General features: G+C 38.2%; 1 protein-coding gene and 1 long non-coding RNA gene across 2 annotated transcripts in view; both read left to right on the top strand.

Moving 5' to 3' along the window:
• The first annotated feature begins 5,176 nt into the window (after window positions 1-5,176).
• On the top strand, window positions 5,177-10,424 carry LOC311294583. Its single transcript, XR_014628082.1, has 3 exons — window positions 5,177-5,251; window positions 5,331-5,386; window positions 10,253-10,424. It is a non-coding gene; the product is annotated as an uncharacterized lncRNA (long non-coding RNA).
• A 3,383-nt stretch (window positions 10,425-13,807) lies between these two features.
• Window positions 13,808-16,145, top strand: part of LOC311294823 (uncharacterized protein) — a gene marked incomplete at both ends in the record, with an annotated part of 40,383 nt that continues 38,045 nt past the window's right edge. Inside the window, 2 exons of the mRNA XM_084415856.1 lie at window positions 13,808-13,938; window positions 15,155-15,318. Coding sequence (XP_084271982.1) covers window positions 13,808-13,938; window positions 15,155-15,318 — 295 coding nt within the window. The remainder of the gene's footprint in view (window positions 13,939-15,154; window positions 15,319-16,145) is intronic.

A 16,145-nucleotide genomic window follows, 5' to 3' on the forward strand; every position in this document is an offset into this window, starting at 1 on the left:
AGCAGGTAATACATATTATTTATCAGTGTGTTATACCCGAATAAATAGTAATGAAAAAAGTTAAATAGTCGGATTGTAAGCGAATGAGACTTACAGGAGAGCATGATTGCTAAAATGGCTGTAATCTGTTACCATGTAGCCTACTTGATCTGTTTAAAATGATTTCATTGGTATGTCTGCTAAGGTGTTAAATTAAAATTCAAAATTAAAATTTGTCTATTCATTTTTTCTATTTTTGATCTGAGCGCACAATCAGAAAATTGTAAAACGAGTCGTTATTTGTTTTTTCATTTTAGTTCAGGAAATAAATAATGGAAAAACAAGTCGTTTTGAAAAAAAAAAACGATTGAACGGATGGGTCCGTGTAACGCTTTGCAGTTCTTTGTTCAATTTGAAATTTAATAATCAGAAATGAGAAAACGGCCCCTTTATTCGTTTTTTCGTTTTTTCAAAAAAACGAAAAAACGAGATTTTGGCTTGATTTTTCGTTTTTTGGTTCACAGGCAAAAAAAACGAATAAATGACTTCAAAATTCGTTTTCCACATCTGGGCGGCCTGACACGCCCCCTTCCGCCGATTGGTCAATCAAATCTGAGCATGTGACGTCATCAGTTGTCGCTCAGGTCAGGTCTGTTCAACAAAATAATAGTCCTCTCTACTATGGCTACAGATTCTTAAACTGCAGGTCCTATTGGGCTTTCTTCTGTGCAACTTTACGCGTTTCACAGAAATCATTACATCAGAGATATTAATTATTAGTCTGCCACCAGCCTGTTTTATTTAGCTGTGTGTGGTGAAGCTGTGCTTGACAGCGCCGAGCGGGAGAGGCTCACTGACCAATGTTCAGTCAGCAGTCAGACGCTCCGTTTTGCCACGGGATGGTGATTGCAAATACTGTAATGCCAATCGGCTGAGGGTGGGTACCGATGATGGTGAAATACATTTTTACTGAAACTGTAATCATATCCGCGACCCGCGAGAATGAGACAGGTGATTGACAGAACGATAGCGGAGGCAATTAAAGGCGCAAGATAACTTATGTTAACAAAAACATAAATAAAAAAAGTGTTTAATATAAGTGACTTTGTCTTTGTTTTATTGTTTTTGTTGTTTTTAATCAAATAATTGTGAACCACAAACTGAGCCTTCGTTTTAAAGGGCAATTTCCAAATATATTTTATTTATTTGTTATAATATGGGTATTTTAATACAGCATAAATAAAAACAAACACACGTAATATGTATGCCTATAGGCAAAACACCACAGTTTTTTGGTTTTGTTTGTGTGAACTTTCATCCCCAACCATATTTCTTCATGCTCCACGCTCAGCACCCCTACTTCCCATGGTAGGCCTAACTGTAATTAACATGTAAAATCTTTGGTATATGTAATCTATATGTAATATTTAAAAACACTTTACAGTGTGATGGAAATAAACTTTTCTTAAAGCGTGTTGTATACTGTAATAGACAATTGTCCTGCAGAATGATGAGGTTTTTTGTAAGAAAAACATTGCGAGCAAATGTCGAATTGTTGTTTGAAATATAAATCAACAACGTAAGAGGCTTTAGGCTGTCTGATGAACTCTGTATGAACAAACACACAGCTTTGCAGTATAGGTGGCACAGAAGCAGCATCTGACCCTGCATTTAGATGTACATTACACACTGTCTAATGCAGCTCAAAGGAGGCACTGTGAATTTGCATAGCAATTTAATTCTAAGCGGCCATTAAATGTGAAGTGACAACATGAAACACTACTTTCAATATATAAAAAAGCAAGTCAGCCTGATAATGATTGAATACCAATTTACTCATTTAGGCTCACAATAAGCAGATTACATAATTATACCATGAAAAAAAAAATATATAGGCTATATATATATATGTGTGTGTGTGTGTGTGTGTGTGTGTGTGTGTGTGTGTGTGTATGTGTGTAAAGGTATGTCACTTACTGGTGGAACCCAAACAGAAGTCCAGTTCTGGCTGTATAATCAAACAATAAAAACGAGAAACAATGCATGCCATCAAGAACATTTATTGATTCCACAGGAACTTGATCCAGTTTACCCCATTTTTACTAATAACTACTTTGTGTTAATTCAGAGGACAGTAAGGCAAACTATTAAGCATGAACTCGAACAGGATCAATTAGAGAAAAAAGAGATGAAATGTCAGGATACTGCATAGAAAACGTATGGAGTTCAATTGCCTTTGCAATATTTTGCATTTATATATTTTTGTATATATTTTATAGTTTTCAGATGATTTGATATAATTTAATTGATTAGTTTGTTAAATACACATACTTTATCTGTTTGATTATTGTATTATATTTAATACAATATCTCTTCAGTTTAAACCATAAACACATGCTCTCCATTCAAGTGGACATCTGAAAATCTCTTTGAAAATTTTGTAAAATGAAAAATAAAAAATAAAATCTTGTTTTCCATATGCCCTAAGAGCAATAAAAACACATAGGAAAAAAAAGATCCTGACTGAGGTTATCATAATTCATGCATGAAATGGTTAAACACTTTTTTTATTTGTGTTTTTGTTAACATAAGTTATCTAGCGCCTTTAATTGCCTCCGCTATCTATCGTCCTGTCAATCATCTGTCTCATTCTCGCGGGTCGCGGCTATGATTACAGTTTCAGTAAAAATGTATTTCACCATCATCGGTACCCACCCTCAGCCGATTGGCATTACAGTATTTGCAATCACCATCCCGTGGCAAAACGGAGCGTCTAAAAGAAAAGTTCTGACTGCTGACTGGACATTGGTCAGTCAGTGAGCCTCTCCCGCTCGGCGCTGTCAAGCGCAGCTTCACCACACACAGCTAAATAAAACAGGCTTGTGGCAGACTAATAATTAATATTTCTGATGTAAAGATTTCTGTGAAACGTGTAAAGTTGCACAGAAGAAAGCCCAATAGGACCTGTCCTGCCCTGTACAGTTTAAGAATCTGTAGCCATAGTAGAGAGGACTATTATTTTGTTGAACAGACCTGAGCGACAACTGATGACGTCACATGCTCAGATTTGCTTGACCAATCGGCGGAAGGGGGCGTGTCAGGCCGCCCAGATGTGGAAAACGAATTTTGAAGTCATTTATTCGTTTTTTTGCCTGTGAACCAAAAAACGAAAAATCAAGCCGAAATCTCGTTTTTTAGTTTTTTGGAAAAAACGAAAAAACGAATAAAGGGGCCATTTTCTCATTTCTGATTATTAAATTTCAAATTGAACAAAGAACTGCAAAGCGTTACACGGACCCGGATGAGTCACGGGGCCTATTTGTAAACTGTTATTGTAAAATAAAAATAGGCTGATAAAAAAAAAAAAAAAAAAAAAAACGGACTTCCAAAATAATCCGGCGGGCCAGAAAATATTCCTGGCGGGCCAGTTTTGGCCGCCTGTTGCCGACCCCTGAGCTAGATGGTCACACCCATTAGCACTGAACAAATAGGCAAATATTTTAACTGATTGTGGAGTTTGACTTCACTTTACTACAGAGCAGCTTCACATCAGCGCGTCTGCCATTTTATTACTGAACCAGTTTTGAAGAGTTTGTCTTTTCATATTTGTGGACTGAAACCGATGAAGATGTTTCTCCCTGTTTTGCTCTGCTTGTGTTTCTGGTGTCTGGATGGTGAGTTTAAATGTGTTTTTATGACTTCAGTTGTTTCTGCATCAGATTCACTGTTTGTTTCTCTAAATGTTGGTTCTATAAAACACTGAAGGTCAAACAGCATTAGTTTCAGTGTGACGTGATTCTCGTCTGAAGTAAAAGTGTCTTCTGTGTTTGATGTTGTGTGGAGATCAGACCAACTTCAGTTCCAGCCGCGGGAATCAGAGTTTTATTCAATATGAGATGCAATGATTCGTGCCATTTAACACCATTTTGCTTCTGTTGTGTCTGTTCTGTTGTAGAGATGTTATTCAAATCTCAAACAGGTTCGACTTTTTCTGTTTGTTCTTCAGGAGTGTTTGCTGGTGATAAACTGAAGTCAGTGTCAGTGTTTGTGATGGAGGGAGATTCAGTCACTCTAAACTCCGGTCTTACTGAAATACAGACAGATGATCTGATAACATGGAAGTTTGTACCTAATAAATTACTTATAGCTAAACTCAATAGAGAGTTGAGTGAGATCTCTATATATGATATTCCTGATGTGAAATTTAGAGACAGACTGAAGCTGGATCATCAAACTGGATCTCTGACCATCACAAACACCAGAACCACAGACTCTGGACTTTATGAAGTTGAGGTCAGCAACAGCAGATCAGAGACTAAACACAGATTCACTGTTACTGTCTATGGTGAGACACAATTACGCAATAATAATTGTTTATTAAATATTTTTACACAAATAATAATACTTTTTAATACTTTTTAATTAAGTTCTGGCCCAGCAACACAAATAATTATTCATTAAGTATACAAAACAAACAGACACTTACTCATTTAAGATTGTGCATTTTTATATGACTTGTTCTTCTCTGGCAGTGTAATCTTGTTAAATTTGACTATATATTGTTTATTTATTGAGCTGATTTCTGTCTTCTGTTGTAGATCAGACACATTCACATTCACTCAGACTAAAGACTGTCTTTCTTTCTCCGCTATAACACCGGACCCACACATTTCTTCACATCCTCCTTCACATCCTCCTTCACGTCCTCCTTCCCGTCCTCCTCCAGGTCCTCCCTCAGGTCCTCCTTCACGTCCTCCTCCAGGTCCTCCTCCAGGTCCTCATTCACGTCCTCCTCCAGGTCCTCCTTCAGGTCCTCCTTCACATCCTCCTCCAGGTCCTCCTCCAGGTCCTCCTCCACGTCCTCCTCCAGGTCCTCCTTCAGGTCCTCCTTCAGGTCCTCATCCAGGTCCTCCTTCACGTCCTCCTCCATGTCCTCCTTCACGTCCTCCTTCAGGTCCTCCTTCACGTCCTCCTCCAGGTCCTCCTTCAGGTCCTCCTTCACGTCCTCCTCCAGGTCCTCCTTCAGGTCCTCCTTCACGTCCTCCTTCACGTCCTCCTCCAGGTCCTCCTCCAGGTCCTCCTTCACGTCCTCCTTCAGGTCCTCCTTCACATCCTCCTCCAGGTCCTCCTCCAGGTCCTCCTTCAGGTCCTCCTTCACATCCTCCTTCAGGTCCTGTTTGTCTGATAGTGCCGATCACTGCTGCTGTTGGTTTTCTGCTGAGTGTGGCTGTAATTTGGATGTTTTGTTACTGCAGGAAACGCAGAGATGAAGGTAAAGTGAAACTACAGCTTAAACATCCTTAAAAAAACTATATTATTCATGTTTTGATTGAACGTGTGTGTAATTACAGATCAGAATCATGATCAAACTGATGCAACTCTCTATAAACACTTTGGACAAATGAAGGTAAGTGTCTCTCAGTCAGTTTAATTAACAAATAACCGCAGAGCATATAGCAATATTCCTGTTTAAAATGTGTATGATTTCATACAGCAAACTACTTTAACAAACTTGTTAAACATAGGTGACGGCGTCCCGTCAAGAAGCTACTATCACTACCTCAATCACACATGAGCACACAGGTCTTTATCATCTATACACTCTCACCGTCCTTCTCAGGTGTACACTGGTCCGACACAGGATCATTAATATTAACTCAGAGTATCACCACCTCACCCCGAGGGCGGCTCTATAGTCTTCAACACTATCACTGTCTCTGCGGTGGTCTAGTACTTCTGTTTCTCAGCTGCGCAGCATATACCTGACACGACTCCCAAGTTGCTCTTTGCAGGAATGAAGTTTTTATTCACGGCCGGGAGATTACTGGTCACAACAACCAAGTGTGTCTCCTGAATAGAAAGATACATTTACATTTATATCATACAGTTGATCACTCAAGTCTTCTTCACTGTGATTTGTTCTGGTGATTAGTTTAAAATGATCTAAGCTAATAGTTAGACGAGTTTGAAGTGTAACAGTTTTATAGGTAACAGAAAAACAGCAATACTCATCTTTCATGTCGATGTTTCGTAGACATGCCAGAAAGATGTTCTTAAAAATATATGATTTGTTTAGTCTTAAACACTCTCATGTAGAATTACTGTCATTTAATTCTCTTTATGCTATATTTGTTCGTGTTTCTTCATAAATTCCTATACGAACATGTTTGAGCACGCTCGGAGACTATAGTTTTTGCAAACTGTGCAAAAACAAAAAAGAAACATAGATGTAAACAGCGTAATCGACTATATATAAAATGTCAATTACAAACATTCAAAGTGGCTTTTCTGTATTTGTTTTAAATGGCTCATGCTATATTTACTTTCTAGTAAGCTGACCTCTAGAATTTACTTTTGTGCAATTGTATCTACAGGTTTTACCAGGGTGTGGAACTTCTCAACCTTTAATGTATATACATCTCTCAGTGCAATAGTCGGATGTGATTCTGTTGATGTGATGTGAACAGTGTCATCTACTATCTGAACAAGATGACTAAATCTAGTGGAGTAATGAAACCATCATTTGCAAACTTTTGTGTTTTTATTATAAACGGTGCTTTTCAACCCTCTTTTCTTAGCGATTTGGTCTTTTGAATCACATGGATGTTTTTTGAAACACGCGTGATTCCCAAATAAAGATGATGTTTTAAAGTTAGTCCATAGGTTTTACAAGAGTGTGGTACTTTGCATCACTGCGTTGTGACAAAATATGTTGGCGTGTAAAAATACACCCAAAGATTTAAGCACAACTATTTACACACACACACACACACACACACACATACTAAGTAGGAGAATATCTAACTGTATATTGTAGATTGTGAACATTCCATTACCCGCTTATTTGGGGTCAGAGAACATCCTTAGCTCATACATTTCTTTGATTTGTGCAGGATGTTGAAGTGTTAGTAAAAAAGGTATTAGTTAATAACAAACAAACATTGAAACAACATGGAACCATGATATTAATATATAAAATATGGTATAATTACATGTTGAAGCATATCCTACTCACAGTTTGAAAATGACTTCCATAATATTTTCTTTTAGTAAAGCTATGTCTGGATCATCCCAACACATAGTTTTGCATTTGTGGGTGAGCAGACTGATCTCATGAAATGGCGTATGTATGACACGCCAATTCGTATTTCCATTTTTGGCGTGCTATCAACACGCATAATCGCTTTTCAGCGTGTTTATCAACGCCGTTGACTTAACGTTACGATATAAATATATGACCAACCCCAACCCCGTCCCTAAACCTACCTGTCACTGGGGTTAATACGATTTATGAGTCTTCCCCTACCATAATAGGAAAAAAAAAATTCGCTCCCCAGATGTAGATATACATTTTGCTTCGTTTCGCTCGGACATTTAACGGCGTACACATACACACAGAAGATGGCGGTTTGTTTTGGCGTGGACATACACGCGGATAGCTCAAAATGCGTATAGATAACACGCCACTTGACTTGAAAGTGGCGTGTATGTTTACGCAAAGTCATGATGTCATGTTGGGGTGAGACCTCTCAAAGATTACATCAATATTAGCTTTCTCGAACATTGCATGTTTGCACTATGCCTGAAACTTGGTAATGAACATGCATTCCCTATATGTGGTTGTTAAACGCCTCAGGTAATTCATATGAAATGTAAGTTGGTCAGAAGAAAAAAGGATCGGTCATACATTCAAAAAGTCTAAGTGAATACAATGTTTTGTCACAAACACATCTAAAGCGTCTTTACTCGTATGAGGAAACCTCTCGCAACATTACTGATCAATTAACCACAGAAATATTGCATGTCATCAGACTTTTTTTAAAAGAAATTAAAGCATGAATAAAGATGAACTGAATGTTTTAGAGATATTGAACATTATTTTTTTGGTTGCGTGACGTCACTCTCCACCCCATGTCGTTCAAATCTCTCCAAACCGGTGTCGTTCGTTTGTGCTCGGTTTGTGCCGATTTGTGCCGATAAAATGAACATTGTATCTATATCACCTCCTTTAGAAATAACAAATATAATTCGGGGCAGTGACGTCACTCTCCACCCCCACCGCACCAAACTGGTGTCGTTCGTGCTCAATTTGTGCCGGTTTGTGCCGTTGAAAGAAACTTAACAACTACGATCCCCTCTTAAACATAAAAAAAATTAACTTTTTACTACAGTTACGTAACTGTCCACCCCATATGGTCCAAATCGTTGCAAAACTGTGCCGCTCGTTTGTGCTCGATTTGTGCTCGATTTGTGCCGTTACGATGAACGTTGTTTATTTTTCCCCTCCTTACGCCGCCTTCACACTGGCAGTTGAAATCAGCTCCGATACGGCTTCGAACCGACCGGAAGTCATTCATTTCCTATGGAGATTCGCAGACCGCATGCGAATGGGTCCGAACCGGGTCCGAACAAGTGTGGTGCGAAAAAAATCGTGTCAGTTGGTCATCCGGATGCGTTAAAATTTTTTAACTCTTGCGAAAGGCTACGGACGGTTCCTATCCGACAATTCCAGCGGAAGTTAGCGTTGCTATGGTACTGATAAACAAACCTGAATTCTTAACTTTTAATAAAATAAATAATGATTTTATAACGATAAGTTGTCATGTCATTTTTTTTATTTTCATGATTTTCTAACGTTATTAGGGCAGTTAATACAAGCCCTATATACCACTATATCACATTTAGCCGACCTGACATGTCAACGTCCTGGGGAACTTTCCTCCACGCAGCAGCCTTCCGATTAATGTCTCTATAACCCTCATCAGAGAGATCATACAGAATTGTACATTCTGACACTGACAAAATCAACCGTTCTAATCTCTCCGCCATTTTTGTTCTACTCGCTTCCAACGCTTTTCAGCGGTGTAGTACGACGTCCGCTGGGGGCGTATTGCATATTACGGAGCTGATTTCAACTGCCAGTGTGAAGGCAGCGTTAGAAATAACACATTGGATTCGGGACAGTGACGTCATTCTCCACCCCATGCCGTCCAAATCGCCCCAAACCAGTGCTTTTTGTTTGTGCTCGATTTGTGCTGTTTCGTGCCGTATAAAGAAACCATCTATTCCATTCTTTAGACATCACAAAATCTTTTTTGATTAGTGACATCACGCAAGCAAGCCGCGCTCTCCATCCATCTCTACAAACCTGTCTGGTACGCTTGTGCTCGCACAGGGCCACTGCTGTCATTGTTCTTTTCTTTATATATTGGAATGTTTTATTTTAGATTTGTGTTAGATATTGACATTTGGTCTTTATATAATCATAATACTTTTAACAGCTTACAGACATTTAAAGTCTTTCTGCCGTCTTTCATAACATCGTAGTTGTTATGTTTCTTTCAAGGGCACAAACCGGCACAAATCGAGCATAAGCGAACGACACTGTGGTTTGGAGCGATTAGATAGTTATAGTTATAGTTTTGGAGATTATTTCGGATGCCAACTTCACAGAGGTCGAGAACCTAGTCAAGACAGAGGGGGCGGAGTTATCAGATAGAAGGGGCGGAGTTATCAGGCTTACTGACAGTTTGAGTCAAGTCAAGTCAAGTCATTTTCATTTATATAGCGCTTTTAACAATGTAGATTGTCTCAAAGCAGCTTTACAGAGATAAATGTATAATTTAACGTAAGATTGTTTTGGCTTTATAGCGGTTCTTTAATAAAGTTATTTTCCAGCTAAAGTTAGTTTTGATTGATTTGCTTCCGTCGCAACGATCATTTGTTTTTAAATTAGGGCCGCCAAGACGACACCATTCTCTCTACACAGACTTTAAACGCGAACCTGTGAGAAACGCTGATGGCGTTCAGATGCGCATTAAGAACGGGTTCTATAGTTGAGGATCGAACAAGATTTACACAAACTCTTTTTAAGAACTTTCATTGGCTAAATATTTTTAAAACAGACAGACAGACGTAAAGGGTGAACAATAGCATTGATTTATTGAAGAAGAAGAAAAAAACACCACCACCAAAAAAAAAGGGCACTTTGGAGTGTAAGGGTAAAAAAGGGCAAGTGCTCTGCACAGGCTGAGCCCTACCTGTGCCTGAAGCTAATCATGTGACTGTTAGTTCTTCTGTGTTAAGCACTTTTCTGGTAAGTCTATATGGCCTTTGACCTGAGCATCCTTAATCTGCATTTCTCTGTACATTTAATGTTGAAAATACCCATTACATTAAATATTTCTATCACAATCCTCAAAACTCATTTATACATTTTCATTGATTATGTTTGTATCAAGTTTGTTTTTCTCCTTTTGTGTTTGTGTTACAGGAATCTGAGATGACGGAGGTGATTTACACATATTTCACATTTTAATCACAAATGATGATCTGATCACAACAACTGCATCTGTCTTTACAGTTTATTACTGTTTCACATATAATCTTATTTGTTGTTTTGTCATTTATATTTCCTCTAAGTGATTTTTGATGAGTTTATTGTGATCCTGTATGATAATACAGTAGATTATCAAATACCATTTTAAATATTTAGTATTTAAAATATTTTAACTTTTAATCATGCTTTATCCTCCATATGTGTCTGCTTGTGTTCATCAATAAAGTTTTCTCTCTCTGAGGTTCAAGAGTCTCTCCATTGCTGTGTTCGAAATCACCCCCTATACCCTCATTCACTGTTCCCTACATTACTCCACTAATATAGTCCACTTGAGGGAGTGAATGAAAACGAGTGAGTGAATTCAATAGTAGAGGTGTGAATAAACTCTAGCCATTTCATTCCTAACCACTGTACAAGTTGGAAAACGGAATAAAATATTATAAAAATATTATTTATACATATTTCTCCCTGACGTAACAGTCGCTTTGGCCAGATGGTATTTATAGCATAGGGGGCGGAGCTTTAGATTCTAGAGAGCATTTGATTGGACAGAAGATGTGATGAGAAGCTGAAGTCTGCGGTGATGTCATAAAAATCTGTCAACCATTTTAGTGAGCGACTGTACGTTTTGAATGCTTATATCTCCTTAATGTGAATTTTGTCATTGTTTTGGAGCACACCAGCTTATTCATAACCTTAAGGCTAACATATTCATACTGAAAGATACAAAACTTAAGTTTTGATTTCAGGGGGCTGACTTGTTGACTCGCAGCCCTATCAGGCAATGACTCTGCAGGCAGCGTTTGTGCACGAAGGTCCGTCTCAAAACTGATTTCAGACAGACTGAGGCAGCGTAACGGTTTAATGATCTACAACAAAACAGAGCGAGCTTTAGTGTAAACTACGAGAATATTCAATGACTATACAATAGTCTCACTAGAAATGACATCATAAGTAGAAATTGTTGATCAAAATTTTACATTTACACACAACCTGACGACCAGCTGCAAATATCAGACACCATCTTTATTTTTCTAGCTCAACTGTCACAGAATGGAAAGCACAGGATTGTGGGATATCAAAGGCAGAGAAGGATACATCTATGCTGCCTTCAAAAATCGATCAGAGGAAGGTTTGTCAGGAGATGAGTGAGCTAACATTGCATTCGGACGCGCCTTGATGTCTTCTGACCTTGGAATAAGTCCGGCAGCATTTATCAGCTTTCGGATGCAGCCGTACAACACTTGTTATTGCGGTGCATTGTGGGATTGAATGCGTGCACTCAATTCAAAACATCATCTACAACATCTACAAATGGCTGTTCCCTCAAATTATGGGCTATTTAAGGGTCTAGTGGCGATTTCGGACACAGCCCATGCATGTTTTATTACATTTATAATGCCGAGCGCCTCCTGGAGGAATACTAACTTTATATATTAATTTCCAGCAGAGAACAACATATACAGCTTTACATTATTTAAACCATCATTGGTAAATGTACATTATTGTTAAGATCATTATTCTTTTTCAGAAATATATTTTTTCATTTACTATTAAATTGTAATTTGTTTACTCTGTACACTATTTTATCAAAAAAAAAAAAAAAATTGAATTATACCATTGCGTTTTTGTAAAAAGAAATCACTGGCACTGCAGAGCACAGAGCTCAACAGAATAAAAACAGCTGTTGTACAGGAGTTTGCTCTGAGTGTGACCACCGCTGCAAGCGCCGTATCTTCCCGTGGCTCATCTTTCACAGATAAAATCTTCAGAAGCAGGAACAACAATCGCTCGTCTCCTCAGTAAAAAGCTGAAGATGCATTGCACCTGCTGCTCATTATATACCCGCACAAATTGCATGCCAATGTCCATTGGCTCGTTTAGTTACACTCGAAGTAGATTGACTCTCTAAGCGAGATTCCTATTTGTCGGTCCGACGTAACGTCGAGAGACCGACTGAAAGAGAAGTGAAACTCCCTCAGCAGCTGTATTAGAAACACTCACACAGCAGTAGGTTTTGTAATTTAAAGGGATACTCCACCGTTTTTTCATATTAAACTATGTTATTCCCTTAACTAAGACGAGTTGATACCTCTCTCGTCTCAGTGAGTGACTCAATCACTCTGGCGCGAAACAGAGATTTGGTACCTATTGAATGAACTAGGCTAAGCTAAGTGCTATCAAAGTGTCGCCGCGTGCCAGAGCGATTGAGTGCACGCACTGAGACGAGAGAGGTATGTATCAACTCCTCTTAGTTAATGGAATAACATAGTTTAATATGAAAAACCGTGGAGTATCCCTTTAATGTGAAGGTAAAATCACACAAATAGTGTTACAAGTGCACATAATTGTTTTGATAGATTTGTGATCAGGGCCGGATTAATGCACGGGTTTATCTGAGCTTCAGCCTAAGGTATTGCCGCGGTGATGACGGAAAAATGATAACCGCATGTTATAAAGAGTTCACTGTTCCTTTAAAATGATGCTTTATCGATTTGCTTTGAATGCCTGTGCGGGCGTGACAAATCCTGCGTGAGAAAAACGCGCCGAGTCTATCAACTCACAGTATCGCACCCCAGACGTGCGTCACTTTCAGTTCAACACTATCCAAAACCGTTAAATCAAAACCAAACAGGCAAACTCCGTTCCATCAACAATTAGACGATTACATGCTTTTGGCTCTTTTCAGTCTCATCTTAAAAAATGGTTACTAACAACTCAGCACTGTCAACATTAGTATTGTATTCTTGACAATAGACTTTGTACTAATTGTTCTAGGCTATGTTGCTCTCTTCTGTTTCCATCTTTCTCTCTTTCCTTTCTCTCATGTACATTTTTTTTAATTATTATCTTTATTATTATTAATTATTTTTTTTCTTCTTTTTTTTTTCATTTTTTTTTTTCATATAATGTGTACTGTATATGTGTGATGCTCTGTCTCTGTTTTTAGGGTGACTTTTTAACATTCTGTCAAGGGTCTACAGATGAAAAATAGCCTTTGGGGCTAATTCTGGCACGTTTACATTTATGTTTATTAATGTGCATTGCCCCTGTAAACAAATAAAAAGTTCACTTCAAGAATGAACAAAATGGCGTCGATGAGCTTGAAGATCGGTGTATGAAAGAACAAATGGAAAGAGAAAGTGCAATTGCTCTCTATGAGGCATATCCAAACTTCATTCAAGCCGCTTATAACTGCAGTTTCTGTCTCTATTTTTCTTGACAATAGCGTTTATTTTACAGCAGAACCGTTTCTTGAAGATCACAAATAAACTAACTTTCCTGTGTCAGCCGTTATAGAGAATGCGAATGTGACGTCATGTATTTCACTCCGCGTTGCATTTCGGGAAGGAGCCGCCATCTTGGCAGGATACTATCCATTGCCATGGTTACTTCGACAGTGAGACCAGAGAAATAGCGGCATAGAGAGAGAGAGCAGCTTGATATTTGTTTGCTTTTTTGCAATATGGAGCAGTTTCTGTGGAATAAATGGAGAAAGAGGAAGCGAAAGGAATGGGTCTCTATCGGGAGAGACTAAATAACAACGCCAGGCAGCTTTATTTATCCAGTGCAGGTCAAAACACAACAGATTGCTCCGCGCTCATTCATCTCTACAGAAAGTGCCTGCGGAATAACCAAATGTTGATAATAACTGCGAAAGGACAGCGAAGAGTCCACAGACGCACATCAGCAACATGGATCAGTCAGTGTTGAGGACACAGAGTAAAACACAAGGAGTGACCGTGACCAGTTTCAGCTGAGTGATAAAACCACTGTCAAACGGAATTTATAGTTAAAGCAAATTGAAAATCTATGCATATTGAATGTATAACGTAGTTGAGATATGCATATCTTAAATGAAGGTGATGTTAAACGTTTGATTAAGACATAAAAGAGAAATTGTCATGGTCATGTGCTTGTTAATTCTTAATAGAATTGAAAACAAAGAATTATGTTTACAAGGTGTTCCTTTAGGACAATGAAAAGAGAAGTTAAAGATTCTTTTAACATGTTATGGGTTGAAAGTGTTATCTGTTGAAAGTGAGATCATGGACTTACAGGAAGTTGAGGCCTACTGGAGCTCAAAGTGACAAACTGACGATGAACGGAGTGTGAATTAATCAGCAAGAAAAGTGCTAGAAGGTCACATGCTTTAACAATGAATAAATAGGCAGTTATTTTAAGTGATTGTAGAGTTTCCCCTCCCTTTACTACAGAACAGCTTCACATCAGCGCGTCTGTCATTTCACTGAAACCGATGAAGATGTTTTGGACTGTTTTGCTCTGCTTGTGTTTCTGGCGTCTGGATGGTGAGTTTAAATGTGTTTTTATGGCTTCAGTTGTTTCTGTTCTGGTACCATGTAATAAATGACTGGTTAATTTAGTCAGAGAGGATCAACATTCGCTGTTACAAGCCAGTATTGATAGAGGGGAATTCATATTATAAGGGTGAGCAAACGCAAACCGACAGAAAAATCCAGACTCTGCAAGTGACAAAGTTATTTATATACTCTGCATACAGCGGGGGAAATAAGTATTGAACACGTCATCATTTTTCTCAGTAAATATATTTCCAAAGGTGCTATTGACATGAAATTTTCACCAGATGTTGGTAACAACCCAAGTAAGTCATACATACAAAGAAACAAACAAAAATAAGTTCAGAAATTAAGTTATGTGTAATAATGTGAAATGACACAGGGAAAAAGTATTGAACACATGAAGAAAGGGAGGCGCAAAAAGGCATGGAAAGCCAAGACAACTGCTGAAAACTTACAGTAATTAAAAAGCAATCCAGCCCCCTGTCAGTGGAAATTAATATCTATGGGCCGACAGAATCACTGTATATGATGATGATCTTGATGAGAGATTCAGAGACAGACTGAAGCTGGACAATCAAACTGGATCTCTGACCATCACAGATATCACAATGAAACATGCTGGAGTTTATAAACTACAGATCAACAGTGCGATCAAGAGTTTCTTTCTCACTGTCAATGGTGGTGAGTTCAAAAACGGTTACTCCTGTTTTATAATGACAAAATTTAAATGAATTCATACACCATGTAGCAGCCCCTCGGCGTCGACAAACGAGACAGAGAGTTTCGACGGGTGCTTAATCTTCTTTATTCCGCTCGCTTTGAGCGCCATCAACCGTGACTTCGATAAACGTTGTGTTGTAGCACCGTGAAACTACATAAAGAAACAATATACTCATGAATAAAAAAAAAGTATGTACAAATGACAGATTACTTAAACAAATACACATTTACAGATACCCAAAAGGCAAATAAATTATTACATACATGAGAAATTAACCAAAAGAGCTCGACAAATAACACGTGCCATACGAAATGATATATTACTTTAAAATACAACATGCAAACACACAATAAAGACACATACCTCGCTCCGCTTGCCAAAGGGTACTAAAAGAACCAAAACGTAAAGTGCATCCACCTTTTTACAATATATATTTCAAACTTTTGTAAACACCACGTGAGAACCACAATGTGCTCCTCGTCCGCACCTCTTTCTTCTTCTTGAGTTACAGCTTACGTTACGTAGAGAGCGTGCGTGCGCGCACACAACACGTTTAAAGGGACACACACACATACATATTTTTTGCGGTCATTTACACACCATTAGTTTCTTTTTGTTTTATTTTTAATCTTTAATTTAATAAACAATTATAATCTGATTATCTGTGACAAACCCTGTTTCTGTTTGTTCTGTGTGTGTTTGATGATTCAGTGTCAGTGATGGAGGGAGATTCAGTCTCTCTAAACTCTGATCTTACTGAAATGAAGGATGATGATGTGATTCA

Source organism: Rutilus rutilus (assembly GCF_951802725.1).
Source record: "Rutilus rutilus genome assembly, chromosome: 8".
Taxonomy (NCBI): domain Eukaryota; kingdom Metazoa; phylum Chordata; class Actinopteri; order Cypriniformes; family Leuciscidae; genus Rutilus; species Rutilus rutilus.